Source organism: Lissotriton helveticus, chromosome 7 (genome assembly GCF_964261635.1).
Source record: "Lissotriton helveticus chromosome 7, aLisHel1.1, whole genome shotgun sequence".
NCBI lineage: Eukaryota > Metazoa > Chordata > Amphibia > Caudata > Salamandridae > Lissotriton > Lissotriton helveticus.
This window is the reverse complement of record NC_136068.1, coordinates 1018588991-1018609367: the sequence shown is the minus strand read 5'-3', so window position 1 is coordinate 1018609367 and position 20377 is coordinate 1018588991. Positions and strand designations below refer to the sequence as shown.

Sequence of the window (20377 nt, the reverse complement as noted above, 5' to 3'; positions counted from 1 at the left end):
TAAAGCTAATAATAATAATAATAGTCTAATCGTTCCAGCAGTAATCGAGCCCAGTAGGTGATAACAGATCTGCCAGTTATGACTAAACACCAATAGGGCATTGATTCATCTAACCAAGTACATAAGTATTAACAGACTGTGAGCACTTCTATCTGTGACAGTAACTGAGGTTTAGAAAAGTAAAGATCAAGGTGGCCTTACGGTTCCCCCAAGTTCATTGAAGAAAAGGTGATAATAATCAATATTCCTTTTTGTTCATTGTATAAATTTGAAATGATGTCTCATTGTTAAGTTCCCGAAACTGATAAAGATTTATTTGTTTTGACCATGACAAATTGTTAAAGTATGACATATAATTAATTACGGTACACAGCAGCAGTAAGAGCTGGAAAGAAACGTTTCTCCTCTTCACAATTCATATACGCTAAACTGTATGTCATTACTGTTCCCCCGTTCTTGTTTTTTTATTTTTTTAAAGAAAAGACCGAGTTACTAATGTGAGCGCCAAAACAAGGCGACAGTTAGGTAAGATCAATTCCGATCCAGAAAATGGTGAACATAAGATCGTATAAGAGTAATAAAATTGCATGACAAAATATGTAAAAAAAGTTGTAATTAATGACGAATTCCGTTTAAGAATTATGCTATGCAAATTAACAAAAAATCAAAAGAAGTCTTTCAAACAAGGTTAAACAAGGGGTCGTAATCATCTTTCACTAAAAAATGTCAATACTATGGTTAAGCACAGGCATTGACATTAAGGAATAGACCTCTAGACATTCAAAGATGGCCGCCAAAATCACACAAAATCTACTTAAGAAGATCACTCGCAAAGCGGACATATATACGAGTAAGTCGCGATGAGACTTGTGGAGCTCGCGAGACTACGTTACTTCCGAGTAAACAGACAAAGCTGTTAATGGCGCTATAGCAAGTAAGTTTTAGACAACAAATAATAGATTAGACAAGTTTTACTCGACCTTATCCAGCAGCCATAAAATCAGCTAGAAGAGGCAGTTAACAATAGAAAGTTACTATGTTCCCGATAAGCGGTCTCTTTGTGTTGTAACTTACGTCTTGATCCGAAATAGACTGGATAGTTACTTTGGGTACAGAATTAAACGTAGTCCTATTTTCTTATTTTCTTACTAAGATGAGAATACGACTACCATAAAGAGGTCAATATGACAGAAACATTGCAACCGTTAACAATAAGATGGTGTTTAAAATACACAGTAAAGGCAGATTTAAATTAATTTTCCTGGTTGTTGAAAATACGAATAGGATACAACCATGTAGAACATCAAATAAGAACTGCATTTTATGCTGTGGAAAACAATACTGGATACTACAAGAATATTAATTATTGTTTTCACAGGCATTTGACAATTAAACCTTGATAACCGGGCCTTCAAAACCGCTGTCGCCCCTGTTGTTTGTCCTGTCCCTTGAGCCCCTGGCGATTGCCCTTCGGACCAGGAAGGCGGAGATGGGCATCTCCGTCAGAGGAACACACAATATGATATCAATTTACGCCGATGACATCCTATTGTATTTCCGTGACCTAGAGGAGGACCACTCGGCCCTAGTGACCATTTTTGACCGGTTCGCAACTGTGTCGGGTCTGGCGATCAACCCGACGAAATCGGTAGGGTCTTACTTCCAAGACGGACAACGGCCTGCCCATATACAATTTGGCGCCTCCCAAATCCCGATAGCACAGACTACGTTCAAGTATTCGGGCATAAATGTCTATAGGCGACCGGAAGACCAGATTGACGGCAATATTCGACGGGCCCTTACTGGCCTTCGTAGTAGTGTGCCATTCTGGATGTCTCTGCCACTGTCTGTCATGGGTAGGATAGCAGTCTCCAAAATGGTCATGCTCCCCCGCATGCTTTACTATTTCGTGAACCTACCGGTTCTCCTCCCGCCACATATATTTAATACATTAAATACACTCTTGATCACCGTCATCTGGGGCTCAGGGTGGCGGAGAGTAAGCCTCAAAAAACTTCAACTGGGAACTAGACGGGGAGGCCTTGGCGTGCCAGACTTTCGCGGTTATTATTACGCGAGTCAATTGCAATGGCGGTCACGATGGGTGGTGGGTAGAAATTTGCACAAAATTGATTTCACCAGCGACCGGATGGTGCGCGGAGAATTGCACTCCCTCCTACTCCCCAAGGCCAAGACACCCCGGGATTGCCACCCTCTTTTGCATACCGCCCTGATATGCTGGCGGAAAGCCCTGGCGTACACGTCAGCGACCCCGCCTTATGCCGATAATATTCCCCTGTTGGGAATCCTAACTCCGCAGGGACGACTGACGCACCGTAGATTACAGCCCTGGACGGATGCGGGGGTTGATAGAGTAGGTGACCTGTTCGGGGATGGCTCACTACTAGATCACACTTCTTTTGTACAAGCCACAGGAGCCACACCACGACTATACATTCTACACGCCACGGTGACACACTACTTACGTACTACTTGGGCCCCGCAGCGTAGTAAGCCCGAGCAACACAAACTAGTGCACCTCCTTCACTCTATGGGGTCAGGGGGACACCTAGTACGGTGGTTATACACTGGCATTAGGGAACACGCTGCTACACCTCTTACTCCACTCAGGAACACCTGGACGTTGGACACTGGGGAGGCTGTGACGGATGGGGACTGGAAGGCTGCTCTGGAACACCCTGGAAGAGTGTCCAGGAATGTGAAGTTTAAATGTATACAAGCCATGGTGCTACATAGGGCATACCTTACCCCCCAGAGACTGCACAGGATGTTTCCTGCCTCTTCCCATTGTTGCCCCCGATGCCAGGCGGACGAGGCCGGCCTTCTCCACATGATGTGGTCCTGCCCACGCCTAAGCGATTACTGGGGACAGATCCGACGCATACTCCATACTGCCACGGGCCTGCAAATACCAGCGGGAGCGCTGCCTTGCCTGCTCGGACTTAAAAAAAGACCTAAAGGGTGTAAGGCTCCACTGAAGCTCCTAGACTTGGCATTGTTGTTGGCAGTCAGGGCACTGGCCATGAGGTGGAAATCTGCAAGACCCCCGACTGTAGAGACCTGGCGATCCGAATTATTCAAGTGGGGTAGGGCTGAGGGCGTGATTCTTCGTAGGGAAGAGGAGAGGGGGCTACGGAAACACCCAATTGCACAAGATTGGGAAGGGATGCTGCTAGAGCTGGAGGACATGCAGGGCTCCACAAATTCACTCGACCGCTCGCATTTGCGAGTGAGATTGATTAAGGACGAGCTATTTTTAGGTCCTACTCGCCCTTTCTGGCGAGTAGGAATACAAACTTGACACTTGACCTCTGCCTCTGAAAGCAGAGGAAATGTGACAAGATAGGAAGATTTAAAGGCATCTTTATTGCTCACAAAGTAAATGAACAATAAAAATGCTTTTAAATCTTGTTCATTTGTCACATTTGCTCAGTTTTCAGAGTTTGAGGTCAAGTTCATTTAAGTTAGGTCGCGGAGATTTTGTAGTTTACTAGACCTGCAGGTCTAGAGCATTTTTTATGATTTGTCGAGCCCTGACATGGATTTGACGCCCTCCCAGGCGGGGACCTCATAACAGAAACTGTTGAATGGGAGAGGGTGTGACCACAAATAGGGCCTTGTCCAGGGCGTGTACAGGTTTGCCAGAGGATGATGTCCACAATTATTTGGATGTGTCTGTTTTTTTTATTTATTTTTTCAAGATTTGTGGGCCCAGGGTTGCAGTGCAGGATATGCTTGGACGCCAGGAGACGTACGAAACTGGGAGGGATGTTGGGAAAGACGGGGACTGGCTATGATGTAACATTTGGATTCGAAGTTGTATAAATGCTGATTTGAGATTGGACATCATCAGTATGAACTCATTGGCGAAGAACTTTTACTGTTACATTAGCGTTGTCCATGCTGTCATAGGCGACCTATACGGATACAACTAAGAGAGACAATGTGTCAGATGCCTACAGTTTAAAGGGAGAAAAAGAGAAAAGACTGTATGAAAAGGATGTTATATGTGTATACAATGTAATATCTGTTTGCAGTCACGAATAAAGAGTTTAAAAAAAAAAACGGGCCTTCAAAAGACGAAAGCAGGCTACGCAGGTAATTTTTTTAACAACTGGGCTATAAAAGCAGAGATAGCATATCCATGCAGATATAAAATCGTGAAACCAAAGCAAGTGGTTAACTCTGAGTTAAAAGCTATATTCTTACCTTTCCAGGTTTTTTAAAAGAACCGAGTTTTAAAAGAACCGAGTGAAGATAGAGGTCACTGTGAATAAGCCTCACAAATTTCTTCTAAAAAATAACAATTTGAACCTACCAGGTACTACTAACAAACCTTTTTGAAGCAACCAACATCAATAGGGTATTTAATTAGAATGCATGTATCTTGCACGGTGGTCTTTTAGAACATAAAGCCATTAATGATTTGGTGTATAGAACAGTGGCTGTGGCATAATAATTATATTAATCAGCTATATTATGTTTGGATCAATTTTGATACATATGACTGACATCTGGTATCATTTTTTGCGCAAATAAGCAATTAAGAAATTATGAGAATGTCTAAGTTTTGGTTTTTGCACACGGGTGATTACTATTATTAATGAATACATTGAAATGTATATAATGTCTTAATGGATAACAATGTAATCATTGTATCTTTCATAGGGGTCTCATTCTTTTATAAATATTGATTGTCCTGAAGATGGTCTTAAGGAGTCAACAAACATAAGACCGAAACGTCGACTGAACTGTCCAGATCTTATATATTTTGATTAAATTCAGACAACGTTATTCCTTCTGTTAGTATCCTGGAACCGTTGACCTTAATTTGTAACAGATTGGACCTCTTTTCAGATGGATCAATGGAGTGATTGATTTAATTCCGGTTCATTTGAAAGTTTTTTGTTAAATCAGTTTTTAATATTGAACTGTACCCATGAAAATATGAAAAAATATAACTAAAAATCTTTTTGCATAAAACAATTTTCCCCGTGTAGCAATTTATTCCGTTTTGATCTTTTGTTTCAAATAGAGAGACAAAAATAATAACGATCAGATAGCAACTCGGGTGGATAGACTAACAGATGTGATAAAATCACTAGTCTACTATCTGTGGTGGATTCTAATAAAACAAATTCCCTTGTTGGCAAACTTTTGATAATTGATCACTATCCCGAGTCCACAAGGGTAGATTGGGTAACTCACCATTTTTTACAGCATACTGGTAAGTAGCATTTTCCTTTCCTTCATGGGCTAGACACTTCTATTCTATTTTGATTGCCATTTCCAGGTATCCCGGAAGGTCTTTCAATATCGCGGAATTTCTATATCCAGAGTTAAAGATGCAGTTTTGAATCCTAACCTTTTACAAGCCCTGTCCCGTTTCAAAGATGTGGCACACTGCGTAAATCTACCCCTTTGTCTATGGCACTGTGAATCCTTAGTTAAAGTGTTACCCGTCCCCTGGTTCTTATTTCCTACAAACATGCCAGGTTTAATATATTCAGTCCTCTGTACATTGTTTTGTGGTAGTGGCTCTCCAGATAATCATTGACAACGTAGAGGGGTGATTGTAATGAGGATATCACCCCTAGATTGAGAAAATATACCTGGGATTTGCACCTCTTGGTGCAGAATGAATAGGCATCCTCTCCAGTACCAGAACCTTCCATAGCACTTGACAAACATGCCACCTAGAGAAGCCTAGAGGAGTACATGGGGAATGAATATCATAATTAAATTGTGAAAGACTAATAAAAGTAAGATGGGCAGCCAGAAGTCTTACCATTGAGGACACTGTTGTGGGAAATGTAATTACTTAAAGACCTGTGACATTTGAATGCCTTCCAAAAATGGGAGCTAATGGAAATATCACAAATAAGGGTTATTTGTGGGTGAATATAGATTTTTTCCATTGCTGACTCCCAAAGATTCAGATACCTGCAGCTGAACATACCCAAAGGTAATAGACAGCTCAAATGCAGTACACCCTGAGTCTATCCCCTTGAAGCAAAGGATGCTCCTGGAACTGCTACCCACCAAGGCCATTTCTCTGATCTATAGAAAGTTAATTAATAGCATGCTCAGCTTCCCAAGTAGGATTAGAAATAGATGGAAAACTGACCTGGGACCGCTGGACCATAAATGAAGAAAGAATATGTTCCAATACGACAGGGAAGAGGCTATCCGATCAGAGTTTAGTCTGCTACACCTTAAGACACGAAATCACTTACATTGCACGTAAACCTGGCGTAAATCCTTTTGGGTGGGGGGGGGGGCTGTGATGAGTATATTTGGTGATGTGGCAGGGGAGTCACTTTTACTCATATTATATGGCTATGCCTCCTGCTCTACGCGTTTTGGGACAATACAATTGGGTATCTGTCGGCAACACTCGCAGTTCCATTGTCCTTGACTGCCAAAATAATCTCAAACATTTTGCGTGAGCGCTCCTCATCAAAAATCTCTAAAATCATTGGAGGCATATGTCTCTGGTGGTGGACAGGTGCAACACAGTGAGGCCCTGAGGCAGCCAACTACTTCCCCATTTTGGGGCTTGGAGAGACAATTTGAAAAGGTCTGGTTGCTGAGAAGGCTGTTTATATCTGGCGAGATGGCCCAGAGATATTTGCCAAGTTATAGGGTGAGTGGACCTGCTGTCATGGCATGGACTTCTCTTGTGTGATTTGAACCTCTATGACGTGTGGTAATTTCCCACTGATTGTGCTGTGACACTTGATGTGTGCCATGATGCTAACTTATTATTCCCTGCAGATACAGTGCCTCCTAACTGTTTGCTGAAAATTATTCCTGGTGGAGCAATAACCTAATGACTGTGTACTGCATTACAGACTGCTGGCACTGCTATGATTTGTTTTTAAAATGCAACTAATTCAAAAGAAAATTACTGTAAATAAAGAAATGGGTTCACTTAATGCTATAGAAGTGGTAATTGCACAAGTAGCACCAATTAAAGTATCTATAATGCACAAACCATTGGTGAAATGTACAAACCTTTTTTAGTCTGATATATGGAAGCTTCTTGTTTTTCGAGACACTAAGTTTTTCTTCTTTGCTCAACAGATGTTCAACAGCCAGTGGGTTTAATGACGCAAAACTTTGCAGGACTTAACTTGACTGCCTCACCTGCCATGATTCCTGGAAGACCCATAGCAACCAGCCCCCTTATGGCTTCAACCATGCCCATGGGAACAATGGGAATGGGCATGCCCAACATGGTGACGGGAACAATGGGCATGCCCTCTGTGGGAGCCGCTCCAATGATTAATCCAGGAATGATGGGAGTGAATGTGTCTATGGGGATGCCAAGTGCTGGGATGGGCATTCACAGCGTGGCCCTAAGCCCTGGTACCATACAGCCCAAACAGGATGCCTTCGCAAACTTTGCCAACTTCAAATAGACTGGGAGCCTCATTTGACAAAGACTGTAGGAGATTTAGCTGCACAGAAGGCTTAAGTGGGAGATTCTGACGGGAAGAGTAGTGGAAATACTCATCCCCCCCTACTCTTTTTCTGTCTCACTTCCCCATAATCAATTTAAAGACTTTTGTACTAAGAACCAAAAAGACTATTTTGAAACTGTATGGTGTGCTGATGCTGGGTATTTTCCCTGCTTTGCCCAGCTCTAGGTACCTGGCTTGGCCGCACACATGCCCTCACGTGATTGGACTCTTGGTTTATTTAGTCAGGAGTCTGGGTGGGCTTTAGTTCTTTTTAAAGACTTTTTTCCAGTCCATGACAGGCACATTCATTCCTGTTTCTGAAACCGCAGCGCCAGCTCTTAATGCACCTGCATTAACCTGTTTTTTGTTTTTTTAATAAGAATCTATATTTTTTTCCCTTGTGATCCACACAATGTAACTACAGGTTTGTGCTTTTCTCTGAGCAGAAGTGTTTCTGTTCACGTCATATTGAACATAGTTTCTGGCCCTGGTCTTTTTCCACATTCTACATTCAGGGATGAGTGGGCTGATCGAGTGATTCCAGACTGATTTTGAAGAGTTCTTGGCGGCATCAGCGCATTCAGGCCACTCTTGTCAGCCGGCGTTAACTTACCCTCTACAGAGTTCACATGTTGTGCGGGAGTGGAATGTTCTTTTAGTCAATATTATATTTGAGAATTCAAAGGAAGGCATATGAGGAGCAATGTAAAATCAGAGTGGGAAGCACAATTTGTAATTTTAAGAGGGGATGTTCCTTCTTGGTTTTTGGATGAATGTAGGGTGTTTCTCTAAAGGGCTGAAACATGTTAATTCACTTCCTTTCTTCCCTCCTGAGCCCTGTAAAACTTGAAGAAAAATTCTATCACTTCACTTTTTGATGTTTTCAAAAATGCAATGGTAAAAAAATTAATATTTTATTTTAAAATGTGTTTGTAGAGACCTATCCTCGTCCCTCAGAGCCGCAGGATTTTAGATTTTATACAAATGTTGCCGACTTTCTGTGTAAATACAGCTGTGGTGGACGTGGCCTTCTCTCAATGAACTTGGTCTCTCCATATATATATATATATATATATATATATATATGTGCATACAGAAATATATATATATATAAATATTAGAAAAAAGCTTGGGCATTAAAGATTGTATTCACAAAATCTAATGAAGAATGCATGAAATGGAGAGGGGTATCCAAAAAGTGTCTTTTCTGCCCATAATGCTGACCTTCAATTACCAATCATGATTCCAGAGTTGGAGCTCGGAGGCCAGAGCAGAGGAATACTGAGGCTCTGCAGCTGTTAATCATCCAGTTCCCTTCTTTCATCTGATTTTCTTTTTTTTTTAAATGAAAATAATACAAAATATGAATTGTTAAAATGTTGTTTCACCTGTACACAGAATGTTCTGTTCATCATAACATTAAATCTGATCAAACTGAACAGACCTGGCAGTTGAATCTTTCTTTCCAGCCTCAATATTCATGAAAATGCTCATAGCTTGGCCATTATTAAAGCTCACATTTTGCTCATGTTAACTACCTGGTTGAAGTTGAGGTAAAATCTGCACAGTGTATTTAGAGCCGAAAAGTGAGCTTTGTGGTTGATAGAGGATTACATTTCAGGACTGTGCTGAAAACAAACTTTTAGAAACCTGTAGGGAATATGCTAAGAGATTAGGTTTGTGATGAGCTTGTTGTTGGCGAAAGAGAACAGCTTCCAGTTTTCATCCAGTGTTGTTGCATTAAAGCATTAGAAAATAGCCTTTGGGAGTTCTAATGCATTGTACAATCTTTACTTGGGCAGTTTTTCACTGTTTTTCAGAAAATTAATGTTCCCCTCATCTGCCTATGGTTCCTATACATACAAGTCATGGTGAAAAGGTCTGCATTCTCCACATCAGCATTGTCAATTAACTTATGAGCGTGTTATCTTGGTTGTGACTGGTGTGTATGTCTGTGTGTGTATGTCTGTGCGTGTATGTCTGTGTGTGTGTGTGTGTGTGTGTGTGTGTGTGTGTGTGCACTTTGGGTTTGACTAGTTACTACATTAATGTGGTGGTGCCAAGGAAAAGTCCTGGTTTGCCCTTCACATGCTCTTCTTGTGAAACAATAAAGATATCAAATATACAGTCTTGTATATTCTGTGTTTTGTCAGAGATAGAAGTGCATACTGTGTGTTGATTACCTTGGAGACCCCACTGGCTTTGCTAATATTAGTCCTAAAGCAAAACCAAAGGGATGATGGACAGAGTGTTGAACATTGCCTCATGGGAACAGTCCAGCCCGAACTGCCCAGCCATGTCTTCCCTAGACCGGAAACAATCATCCTGCTACCGGTTTCTGGCTGATCAGCCTACATCAGCCAGGCTAGCTTGAATACAGTGGCAAAGTGAGCAAGGGACCCACGTCTGGGCATACCATGCCAACTTAGGGCGAACAAAGCAAAACCAAAGGGGATGATGGGCGGAGTGTTGAACATGGCAAGCACTCACCCCCAGTCAAATGGCCAGAGAAGACATGGCTTGGCAGTTCGGGCTGGACGGTTCCCCTGAGGCACACGGTCAGACTGGCTTGGCAGTTCGGGCTGGACGGTTCCCATGAGGCACAGGGTCAGACTGGCTTGGCAGTTCGGGCTAGACTGTTCCCATGAAGCACAGGGTCAGACTGATTTGCATATGGCCATGTCTGAACTGGGGTGGCGGAGTGAGGTAAGGAAAGATGATGGATTAAATCCAGATCAGTTGACTGGGGGAGAGTCCTTGCATTGTTTAACACTCCGTCCACGCAGAGGCTTCAGTTACTCTTTCAGTGGTGGACACAGTATATGCAGACCTTTAATTTCTTGCATTATCTCTTAACCAAAACCATATACAAAAAAATACATCTGAAAGAAACAGGTTAGTGTTAGATTCCTTACCTTAGAATATCCCCAGGCGTCAGACTGGATCCGGAAAGTTTTGCGTAGCAGTACCCATGGGCGTCGATAGGTGTCGTCTGTGGCTCCGCGTCCGTCGTCTGAGTCGTGGTCGCCGGTATGACGTCGTCGGAGTACTTAGCCGCCGCCCTCGCGCGCTGACGTCCGTTCTTCTTTCTTCCGCGCCGGCAAGCGCAGATCCGGGAAGAGCAGTACTCCTAGTCAATTTTTGACTAATCTTTTTCGATCTCTTTTGGATCTTCTCAAGTCGATCCTCGACTCCGGTACCGATAGGGATGCCCAGGTTCAAACCCTGCGACGACTGTAACCGTCTGATGTCGGTTACTGACCCCCACCGTCAATGCCTTTATTGCCTCGGGCCGAACACGATGACAAGTCGTGCCCCGACTGCTGGGCCTTGACGTCAAAGGCTAGGCAGGAGCGGTCCCGTAAGCGCCTCGAGATCCGGCAGTCGGCCCCACGCCGCTCGAGGTCCTGGTCCAGGAGGAGGTCAATGGACCGGTCGCGGGGCCACAGTCATCACAGCTCGGTAAGTCGAAACCACTCGTCGGGCCCCAAGTCCTCAGGTAAGTCGAGGCACAATAATTCGAAGACGCGACATGGTTCTTCTGAGTCCCCCGCTGCCCCCCCAACCCAACACCCCCTCCCCCCCCCCCCCGACGCTCGCGCGGCAGTGGCGACATCGCCCACGCGACTCCGCTGGAACCGCAAGTGCCGCGTCAAGCTCCACACTCGCCGGTCCCTGGGATGAACGCGACTCCGCTGGAGGAGATCAGCGCCTTCCTCACGCCAAATGAGGTCGTGCTTCCCTCCTTGGGTCCCGCCGAGGTGCCTTCGGGCCCCGCGGTCCCGTCAGGGAGCCCAAGCGGGCTGCCGACTCCGGTCCAGACGCCGCAGGGCTCCTCAGGATCCAGGCCTGGATCCGTGACTATGCCGGTCGACCTTACGACCTCTCCGCTGGCGCCATCACCAAGGGTGTCGCCCCTGGCGACGTCCCCGGACGGCGGCGTCCCCGAACCCCACCCCGGTCCGGGTCCAGGGTCTGACCTAGCCATCTTCGACGCCGATCGGTTAGCCCTTCGCCGACGACCCGGCTCCATCTTTTATTCCTGACCTCCAGGAGATGGATGACGAGGGGGATTGGGAGGGAAGACGAACTGGGGGAGGCCAGTAGTCTGGACACTTCGCCCGACACTGGTTTTGTCTCCCCTCCTACCGTGGCTACGGAGGAGGGGGCTGCTTACAGCGTGGTGTTGACTAGGGCAGCCAAGGCCTTGGCTCTTGAGCTCCCAGTCGCAAACCGCAGGTAAGCTCTTCGAGCCTCTCCTGCCGTTTAATGAAGCCCTCACGGACGTTCTGTTGGGCACCTGGTCCAAGCCCTCTACAGGCCTCCCTGTAGATCGGAACATGGCCCGAAGCCACTGCCCGGCACCGGGCGACCCCAGTTTCCTGTCCGTTCACCCCATCCCTGAGAGCCTGGTGATCCAGGCCTCAACTTCCCAGACCGCATTCCCGACCGCTTCTCCGGATCGGGAATCCAAAAGGTATGACCAGTTCGGCAAGAAACTATTCTTGTCACTGAGTTTGGGGTTGCGGTCTGTCAATACCGCCTGCCTTTTGGGCCGTTACTCCCACTCTCTGTGGGATAGGGTTGCGGAAGTGCTGCCGCAATGCCCGGCGGAGGTCCAGGCAAAGCTTACCCAAGCCCTGGCAGAGGGAAGGGATGCAGCAAGATACTCTATTCGATGTGGACTGGATACCACGGACTCACTAGGCAGGGCGATTGCAATGACGGTGGCGGTTTGCCGCCACGCCTGTCTGAGGTCCGCCAACTTTTCGGGTGATGTCCAAGCCTCCCTCATGGACATGCCCTTTGATGGCCGTCGCCTCTTCGGCGACAAGGCGGATAGTGCGCTGGAGCGTTTCAAGGACTCCAGGGCTACAGCCAAGTCCTTGGGCCTCGGCCAACGCCAGCAAGCTTCCACCTTTCGTCCCTTTCGTGACCAAGGAAGGGGCGTCCCCCTCACGTCCAGCTAGCCGCAGGCCGCAGAACCAACCTCAACGCGTTCCCGGACGTGGTAACTGCCGTGGCGGTGCCGGGGGATACCGGCAAAGTCAGTCCACACCCGCCCCCGCAGCATCTGCCTCAAAATCCTCCTAGTCAGAGGTTTCATGCCCATTCGACGCCAGTGGGGGGCAGGGTTCGCCATCACCTCCTCCACTAGCGCTCCATCACATCGGACAGGTGGGTGCTGCAAATTGTCCGAAGGGGCTACTCCCTCCCCTTCGAGGTGACCCCTCCAGTCATACGACCGCAGTACCACCGCATGTCGGGGCATCACTTGCAACTTCTCCAAGAGGAAGATACCGCCCTCTTGGCCAAGGGGGCTGTCGAGCGCGTTCCTGGGTCAGAAGTAGGACGTATTTGCTATTCCCACTACTTTCTGGTACCCAAGAAGGACAAAGGGGGCCTACGCCCTATCTTGGACCTACAGAACGTCAACGGCTTCCTCCGGAAGGAGAAGTTCAAGATGCTGACTTTGGCTCAGATCCTAGCTGCCCTGGACCCAGAAGGCTGGATGGTAGCTTTGGACTTGCAGGACGCTTATTTCCACATCCCCGTCCTGCAGGCCCACCGGCTTTACCTGCGGTTCAGGGTAGACCACGAGCACTTCCAGTTGACCGTGCTCGCGTTCGGCCTTACCAGCGCCCCACGGGTGTTCACGAAAGTGATGGCGGTGGTCACAGCTTATCTGCGCAGATTAGGGGTTTCAGTCTTCCCCTATCTCGACGACTGGTTGTTGAAGGCGGGCTTGCCCCAGACAGTCGTCTCCCACCTCCAGAGTACGGCCGACCTCCTGCACTCGCTGGGGTTCTCCATCAACGTGCCGAAGTCACACCTGTGCTCCTCTCAAAAGCTTCTTTTCATCGGAGTGGTTCTGGACTCAGCGCAGTTTCGGGTTTATCCCCCCGAACAGCGGGTTTGGGATATTCAGGCTGATTCCGATCTTTCAGCCTTTATCCCGAGTCTCGATCAGGTTGATGCTGCGGGTCCTGGGGCTGATGGCCTCCTGCATCCTTCTGGTGCATCACGCCAGGTGGTGGATGCGGGCTCTGCATTGGGACCTGAAGTTTCAGTGGGCACAGTATCAGGGCAATCTGTCCGACCACGTTCGGATCTCGGAGGGCACTGCAAGACAGTTGCAGTGGTGGCTCACGGACCGCAATTGGGTTAGCGGCAGATCTCTCTCCCTACCCCAACCGGAGCACGTAGTGGTGACTGATGCGTCCCTCCTGGGATGGGGCGCCACATGGAAGAGAGGGAGATCAGAGGCCTCTGGTCTCCGGCTGAGTCCCGGCTCCACATCAACCTTCTGGAGCTGCGGGCGATCTGGCTTGCACTGAAGGCATTCCTTCCCTCTGTCCGGGGAAGTGTAGTGCAGGTGTTCACAGAAAACACCACCCCCATGTGGTACTGCAACAAACAGGGCGGGTGAAGTCGTGGACCCTTTGTCAGGAGTCTCTGCGCCTCTGGACATGGCTGGAACACCAGGGCGTCACCCTGGTGGTTCAACACCTGGCAGGTTCCCTTAACGCCAGGGCGTACGAACTCAGCCGCCGGTGCATGATGGATCACGAATGGCGTCTGAACTCGGACGTGGCGCAAGGTCTCTTCTGGCAGTGGGGAGAGCCTTGGTTAGATCTATTCGCCACCGAGGCGGCACTCGCTCGGAGGCGCTTTTCGTCGCGGGTGGAGCTGCGGTCTGTTGAACGCCTTTCCGCCTATACCACTTCTGCCCAGAGTGCTGAAGAAGATCCGGCGCAACCGGGCCCAAGTCATCCTTGTGGCTCCGGACTGGGCACGAAGTTTCTGGTATCCCGAGCTATTCCGCATGTCAGTCGATCCCCCGATTCGTCTGCCTCTTCAGGAGGACCTTCTGTCGCAGCAGAAGGGGACGGTCCTCCACCCGAACCTGTCCAGCCTCCACCTCCATGCGTGGAGATTGAGCGACGACAGTTGAGGCCAATTGACTTGCCTCCTGAAGACTGTGATGTAATTCTGGCAGCCAGGCGTCCCTCCACAAAATCGGTATACGCCTGCAGGTGGAACACATTTGTGGCATGGTGCACAGCAAAGGTTGTGGATCCTCTCTCTGCCCCCCTTTGAGAGGTTCTTCTCTTCCATCTTTCTCTTGCCCAGCAGGGCTCTGCTCTGGACACTCTTTAGGGCAGCCTTCTCTTTTCAAGTCCCCTATTGTAAACAGATTCTTGAAAGGCATCACGCACATGTTTCCTCCTGTTCCTTTCGTGATGCCTCAGTGGGACTTGAACCTTGTGCTAACCTATCTGATGTGCGCTCCTTTTGAGCCGCTTCACAATTGCCCTCTTCGTCTTCTGACTCTCAAGACTGCATTCCTGGTTGCCATCACCTCTGCCAGGAGGGTGAGTGAGCTCCAGGCTCTATCTTCTAAGCCTCCTTTCCTTTCTGTCCATCCGGACAAGGTTGTGTTAAAAACACGTCCTTTCCTGCCCAAGGTGGTTACAGCCTTTCACATCGGTCAGTCCATCACCTTGCCCACCTTCTTTCCGCCTCCGCATTCTTCCAAGGAGGAAGAGAAGCTCCACCGTCTGGACCCAAAACGTGCGCTCTCCTTCTACCTTGATCGCACACGCCAGTTCCGGGTGGACAATCAGCTCTTTGTTGGTTACGTGGGTTCTAAGAAGCAAAGGGCGTTGCACAAAGGACCATCTCTTGGTGGGTCGTGTTGTGCATCAAGGTCTGACATTCCTTGGCTAGAATTGAGCCCCCTGTTGGGCTGAGAGCCCATTCCATTCGGACCATGGCGGCTACTACTGCCCTGGGTCGGGGTGTCCCCTTGCAGGACATCTGTCAGGCAGCTACGTGCGCCTCGCTGCACACGTTTGCTAGACACTACTGCCTGGACAGCCACGTCCGCAGAGATGGCTTTTTCGGCCGTTGCGTTCTCCAGGACTTTCTGGTGTGATCTTGGTTCGCAGACCCACCACCGGGGTTGGTATTGCTGGGGTATCTATTCTAAGGTAAGGAATCTAACTCTAACCTGTTTCTTTCAGATGCATAAGTTACTTACCTTCGGTAACGATATATCTGTAAGAAACAGTAGTTAGTGTTAGTAGTTAGTGTTAATCCTGCTTCCCTCCTCGCTCCCGCCTCCCAGCTGTCCAGCCCTCGCCGACCCCTACTTGAAGGCGTGCCAAAGGCAAGCCCGTCTGCGCCCGTCCGCGACCCTGACCGCGACCAGCGCTAGGAACTCTGGCTCTCCGCACTGCCAATGCTACGACCTGGCAGCACTCCACGCCCTGAACCCAGGCAGCAACAACAACTGCAAGCTAGCATCACCGGACAACACCCACGGACCCTTCAGCGGGCAGCGCTGCTGGCACACCTGCAGCACCACCAAACACACGGACCCAGAGCAACCCACCACAAGAACACACCCGAACTGAAGACCCTGCAATGCATCCTCCTCAGCGTCCAATACCTTCAAAAACACGCCACAGAAATCTGTGACCTCCTCGACAGCACCACCCCGGACGTAGCGTTCCCCACCGAAACATGAACCAACACCTCCGAGGGACCGGACATCGCCATCCCCAAGGATACAAGATCTCCAGGAAGCACCGCCCGGGAGGAGGAATCGCCATCATCCACAGACCCACCCTCCGCCTGAGCACACTCCCAGACGAGCCCGCAGACCTGACGGAACACCTTCACTTCAAGATACTGGCCAGCCCCACCACCGCCCTCTGAGGAACCCTCACCTACTGACCCGGAGGACCTTTTGCTGAATCCATCACGGACATCATCTCCCCGCAGGCCATCGCATCCACCAACTACACCCTGCTGAGAGTCCTCAACTTCCACCTTGACAACCGAAGTGACCCCAGCACCACATCCCTCCTAGACAACCGCCACAACATTAGACTGTGCCAGATCATGACTGAACCTACGCACTTAGCAGGACACACCCTTGACCCCCTCTTCACAACAGGAAACTCCCATCACCTTCAGCCACACCACCGAACTCCCATGGACCGACCATCGATGCATCCACTTCACCTTCAGAACACCCACCATCCACAGACACCAGCACCTGCTCCCACAAAGAAATTGGACCAGAATCACTGACAACCAGCTAACCTCATCTCCCAGCAACTCCACCCCTACCGTTGCAGAAACTACCCCAACGCCGTAGCCCTAACCCTGCACAGATGGATCACTGACAGCGCCAACACCTTAGCCCCCCTCAAGAAAAACAACACCACCCACGCCAAGAAAGCTAGATGGTTTACCACTGAACTTCGAGAGTCCAGACGCTCCTGGCGCCCCCTGGAAAAGGACTGGAAGAACACCAAATCCACCGAAGCCCACAATAACTTCACAGCCGCCACCAAAGTCCACCACCAACTCATCAGAAAAACAAGGTAAAAAAGCGACCAAAGACAGAATCTCCAGCCACGCACACAACAGCAAAGAACTCTTCAACATCATCAAGGAGTTCGCCCAACCTACCAGTGAGTCCACCAACATCCCACCCTCACAAGACCTCTGCGACAAACTCAGCACCTTTTTCCACCACAAAATCAAGAGCATCTACGACAACTTTGACGAAGACAACCAACACACTGAACCCTCACAACCACCCCCGACACCATGAAGCCAACGATCGACCACTGGACAGCCCTCACCACCGAATTCACACTGAAGACAATGAACTCAATCCACTCCGGGGCCCCCACGGACCCCTTCCCCCACCACATTTTCCACAGAGCCGCCGACACCATTGCACCCATGCTCCGCCACACCATCTACCGCTCCCTGGCAACTGCATCGGTCTCCAAAGACTGGAAACACGCAGAGATCAACCACCTCCTCAAGAAACACTTGGTGGACCCCACCGACCCCAAAAACTACAGACCCTTCTCCCTGCTCCCCTTTCCAGCGAAAGTCCTCAACAAAGCCATCAACAGCCACATTAATTGAAGAGCACAACATCCTTGACTCCTCCCAATGCGGCAGAAAAAAAACAAAGCACGGAGACCGCCCTCCTCGCCGCAACAGACAACATCCGTACCCTACTGGACAAGGAAGAAACAGCAGCCCTCATCCCCCTCGACCTCTCAGCGGCGTTCAACACAGTCTCTCACCGCACCCTAATACACAGACTCCACGACGCAGGGATTCAAGACCAGGCCCCCTGACTGGATACGCTCCTTCCTCTCCGGCAGAATGCAGCTTTACAGCCCCCCCCCCCCTTTCCTCTCGGACCCTACACCAACCACTTGCTGATTCCCACAGAGGTCATCCCTCAGCCCTACACTCTTCAACGTCTACATGGCTCCGTTCGCCCCCATCGTCAGAACCTAGGGACTTAACATTGTGTCATACGCAGAGGACACCCAACTCATCCTCTCCCTATCCAACAAACCCAACACCGCCAGACACAATTTTCTAGAAGGCATGGAAGCCGTTGCCAAATGGATGAAAAACAGCTGCCTTCAAGTAAACGCCAACAAAACAGAAGTACTCATCATGGGCCCACACCCCAATGCCTGGAACAACACCTGGTGGCCCCCGCCCTCGGAAGTCTGCCCACCCCCACGGAACACGCACGAAACCTGGGAATCATCCTGGACTCCGAACTCAAAATGGACAGCTAGATCAACGCCGTCTCATCCTCCTGCTTCCACACCCTCCGCCGCCTATGCAAGACCTTCAAATGGATCCGTTTCGAACACAGAAAGTCCGCCCCTCACGGCCTAGTCACCAGCAGATTCGACTATGGCAATGCACTTTACGCCGGAATAAACAAAAATCTCACACGCAAGCTACAGAACATCCAGAACGCCGCCGCAAGACTGGTCCTCAACCTGCCAAGACACTTCCACATCTCCCAGCATCTGCGCACACTCCGCTGGCTCCCCATCGAAGCTAGAGTCACCTTCAAGATGCTCACCCACGCTCACAATGACCTCCACCACACCGGACCACCCTTAATAAATAAATAAATACCTGAACACCCAACTCAAATTCCACGCACCCCAAAGGAACCTACGATCAGCCCAGCTCTCCTACGCCGTGGTCCCGCTGCACCAGAAAGACCAGATCAGGCGGCCGCTCCTTCTCCATCCTTGTGGCCAGAGCATGGAACGCCCTCACTCTCCACCTCAGACAGACAACATCTCTCCCCATCTTCACAAGAAACCTCAAAACCTGGCTCTTCGACAGACCCCCTCCTTAATGTACTGGAACCTGCGAACCCCCCCCCTCCCCAGTGCCTTGAGAACCTCACGGGTGAGTAGTAGCGCTTAATAAACGCGTGATTGATTGCCTTCTTTCCTTCCCAAAGTGGTTACCTCTTTCCACATAGGACAGACCATCACTTTGCCCACCGTCTTCCCGCCCCCGCATCCTTCTAAAGAGGAAGAGAGGCTCCACTGTATGGATCCATATCGTGCACTTTCGTTCTATTTGAATCGCACCAAACAATTCCGGGTGGATGACCAGCTCTTTGTTGGCTATGTTGGCGCCAAGAAAGGTCAAGCTGTGCAAAAACAGACCAATGGGTCGTTCTTTGCATCAAAATCTGCTACTCCTTAGCGAAAAAGGAACCTCAAGTGTGGTTGTGCGCTCATTCCACCAGGGCGATGGCAGCCACTACTGCTTTGGGATGTGGAGTACCCCTTCTTGACATCTGCCAGGCTGCTACGTGGGCTTCTCTGCACACGTTTACCAAACACTACTGCCTGGATAGCCAAGTCCGGAGAGACGCGTTCTTAGGCCGTGCAGTTCTCCAGGACTTTCTGGTGTGAACTTGGTTCGCAGACCACCTTCAGGGTTGGTATTGCTGGGGTATCTACTCTAAGGTGAGGAATCCATAACGAATTGTCTCTTTCCGAAGAACAAGTTGGTTATCTTTGGTAACGATATATCTGTAAGAGACATACATTAGTTATGGATTCCTCACCATCCCACCCATCCTCTCCGTTCTGCGAACTGACTTCTAGGGTAAGGAACTCCCTCTCAGGGCCCTAGTTTTGTGCACCAGTGGTCATTGTCTTGCATGGCTCTGCGCTTCTGGCGTGGAATGTCATGTAAAGAACTGACAGCACATGAGGGTGGCATCTACGTAGATACCGCTACGTCATTCCGGTGATCACGACGCCAACGAAGAACACGGAGTCGACCGATGCCACCTATCGGCGTGCAGGGGTACTGCTGAAGAAAAGATTCTCCGGATCCACTCTGACACCTGGGGTAATTCTAAGGTGAGGAATCCATAACTAATCTATGTCCCTTACTGAAGGAAAGCAACTTTTTTGTCTGGACCCTAAAAGAGTTATCGTTCAAAAGAAAACTATATCCCGCTGGGTTATCCTCTGTGTAAAAATCTGTTACGCCTTGATGATGATGTAGTGTAGCTCCTATTTTCCCAATAGGCTCTGCGCATTGGAATAGTACCTACAGCAGTAAAGGCCTAGGCCAGACGTTAACTAGGTCTACTACTGTCGATACTAGACTTAATTTTTGGGTTTGCCAGCTAAGCTCAGAGTTCGCTAGAAACTTTCTCGAATGTTCAAGGAAGGAATTAACTCCCCTGATTAGACAAGAAGGGATTTAGTTTCTGACAACCATAGAACATGACAACTTTGCTCTCCCCTAATCAAGAGTCAATCTCGAGAGTCGTGTGAGCACAAGGCAATTATTTTACTCAGTCAGTACGTGCATTCTTAGTCTCATCAGAATGTAGAGAAAAGGAAGAGACGGGCGTGTTCAATAAAAGATGTTATTTATTGATCAGTCTCTTTTCTCATACATGAGAAATGGATCGATATTATTGCAATACTTATAGTTAAGTAAAGTGCATACATTAAAAGCAATAGTATAAAATAATACTGTAAAAACATTGATATGGT

The 20377-nt window shown here is 48.6% G+C and overlaps 1 protein-coding gene across 1 annotated transcript in view; it reads left to right on the top strand.

Moving 5' to 3' along the window:
• CLINT1 (clathrin interactor 1) overlaps positions 1 to 8926 on the top strand; it is a 630396-nt gene extending 621470 nt beyond the window's left edge. Inside the window, exon 12 of the mRNA XM_078653723.1 lies at positions 7108 to 8926. Within this exon, the coding sequence (XP_078509849.1) occupies positions 7108 to 7445 (338 nt within the window). The 3' untranslated portion in view covers positions 7446 to 8926. The remainder of the gene's footprint in view (positions 1 to 7107) is intronic.
• Positions 8927 to 20377: the final 11451 nt, after the last annotated feature.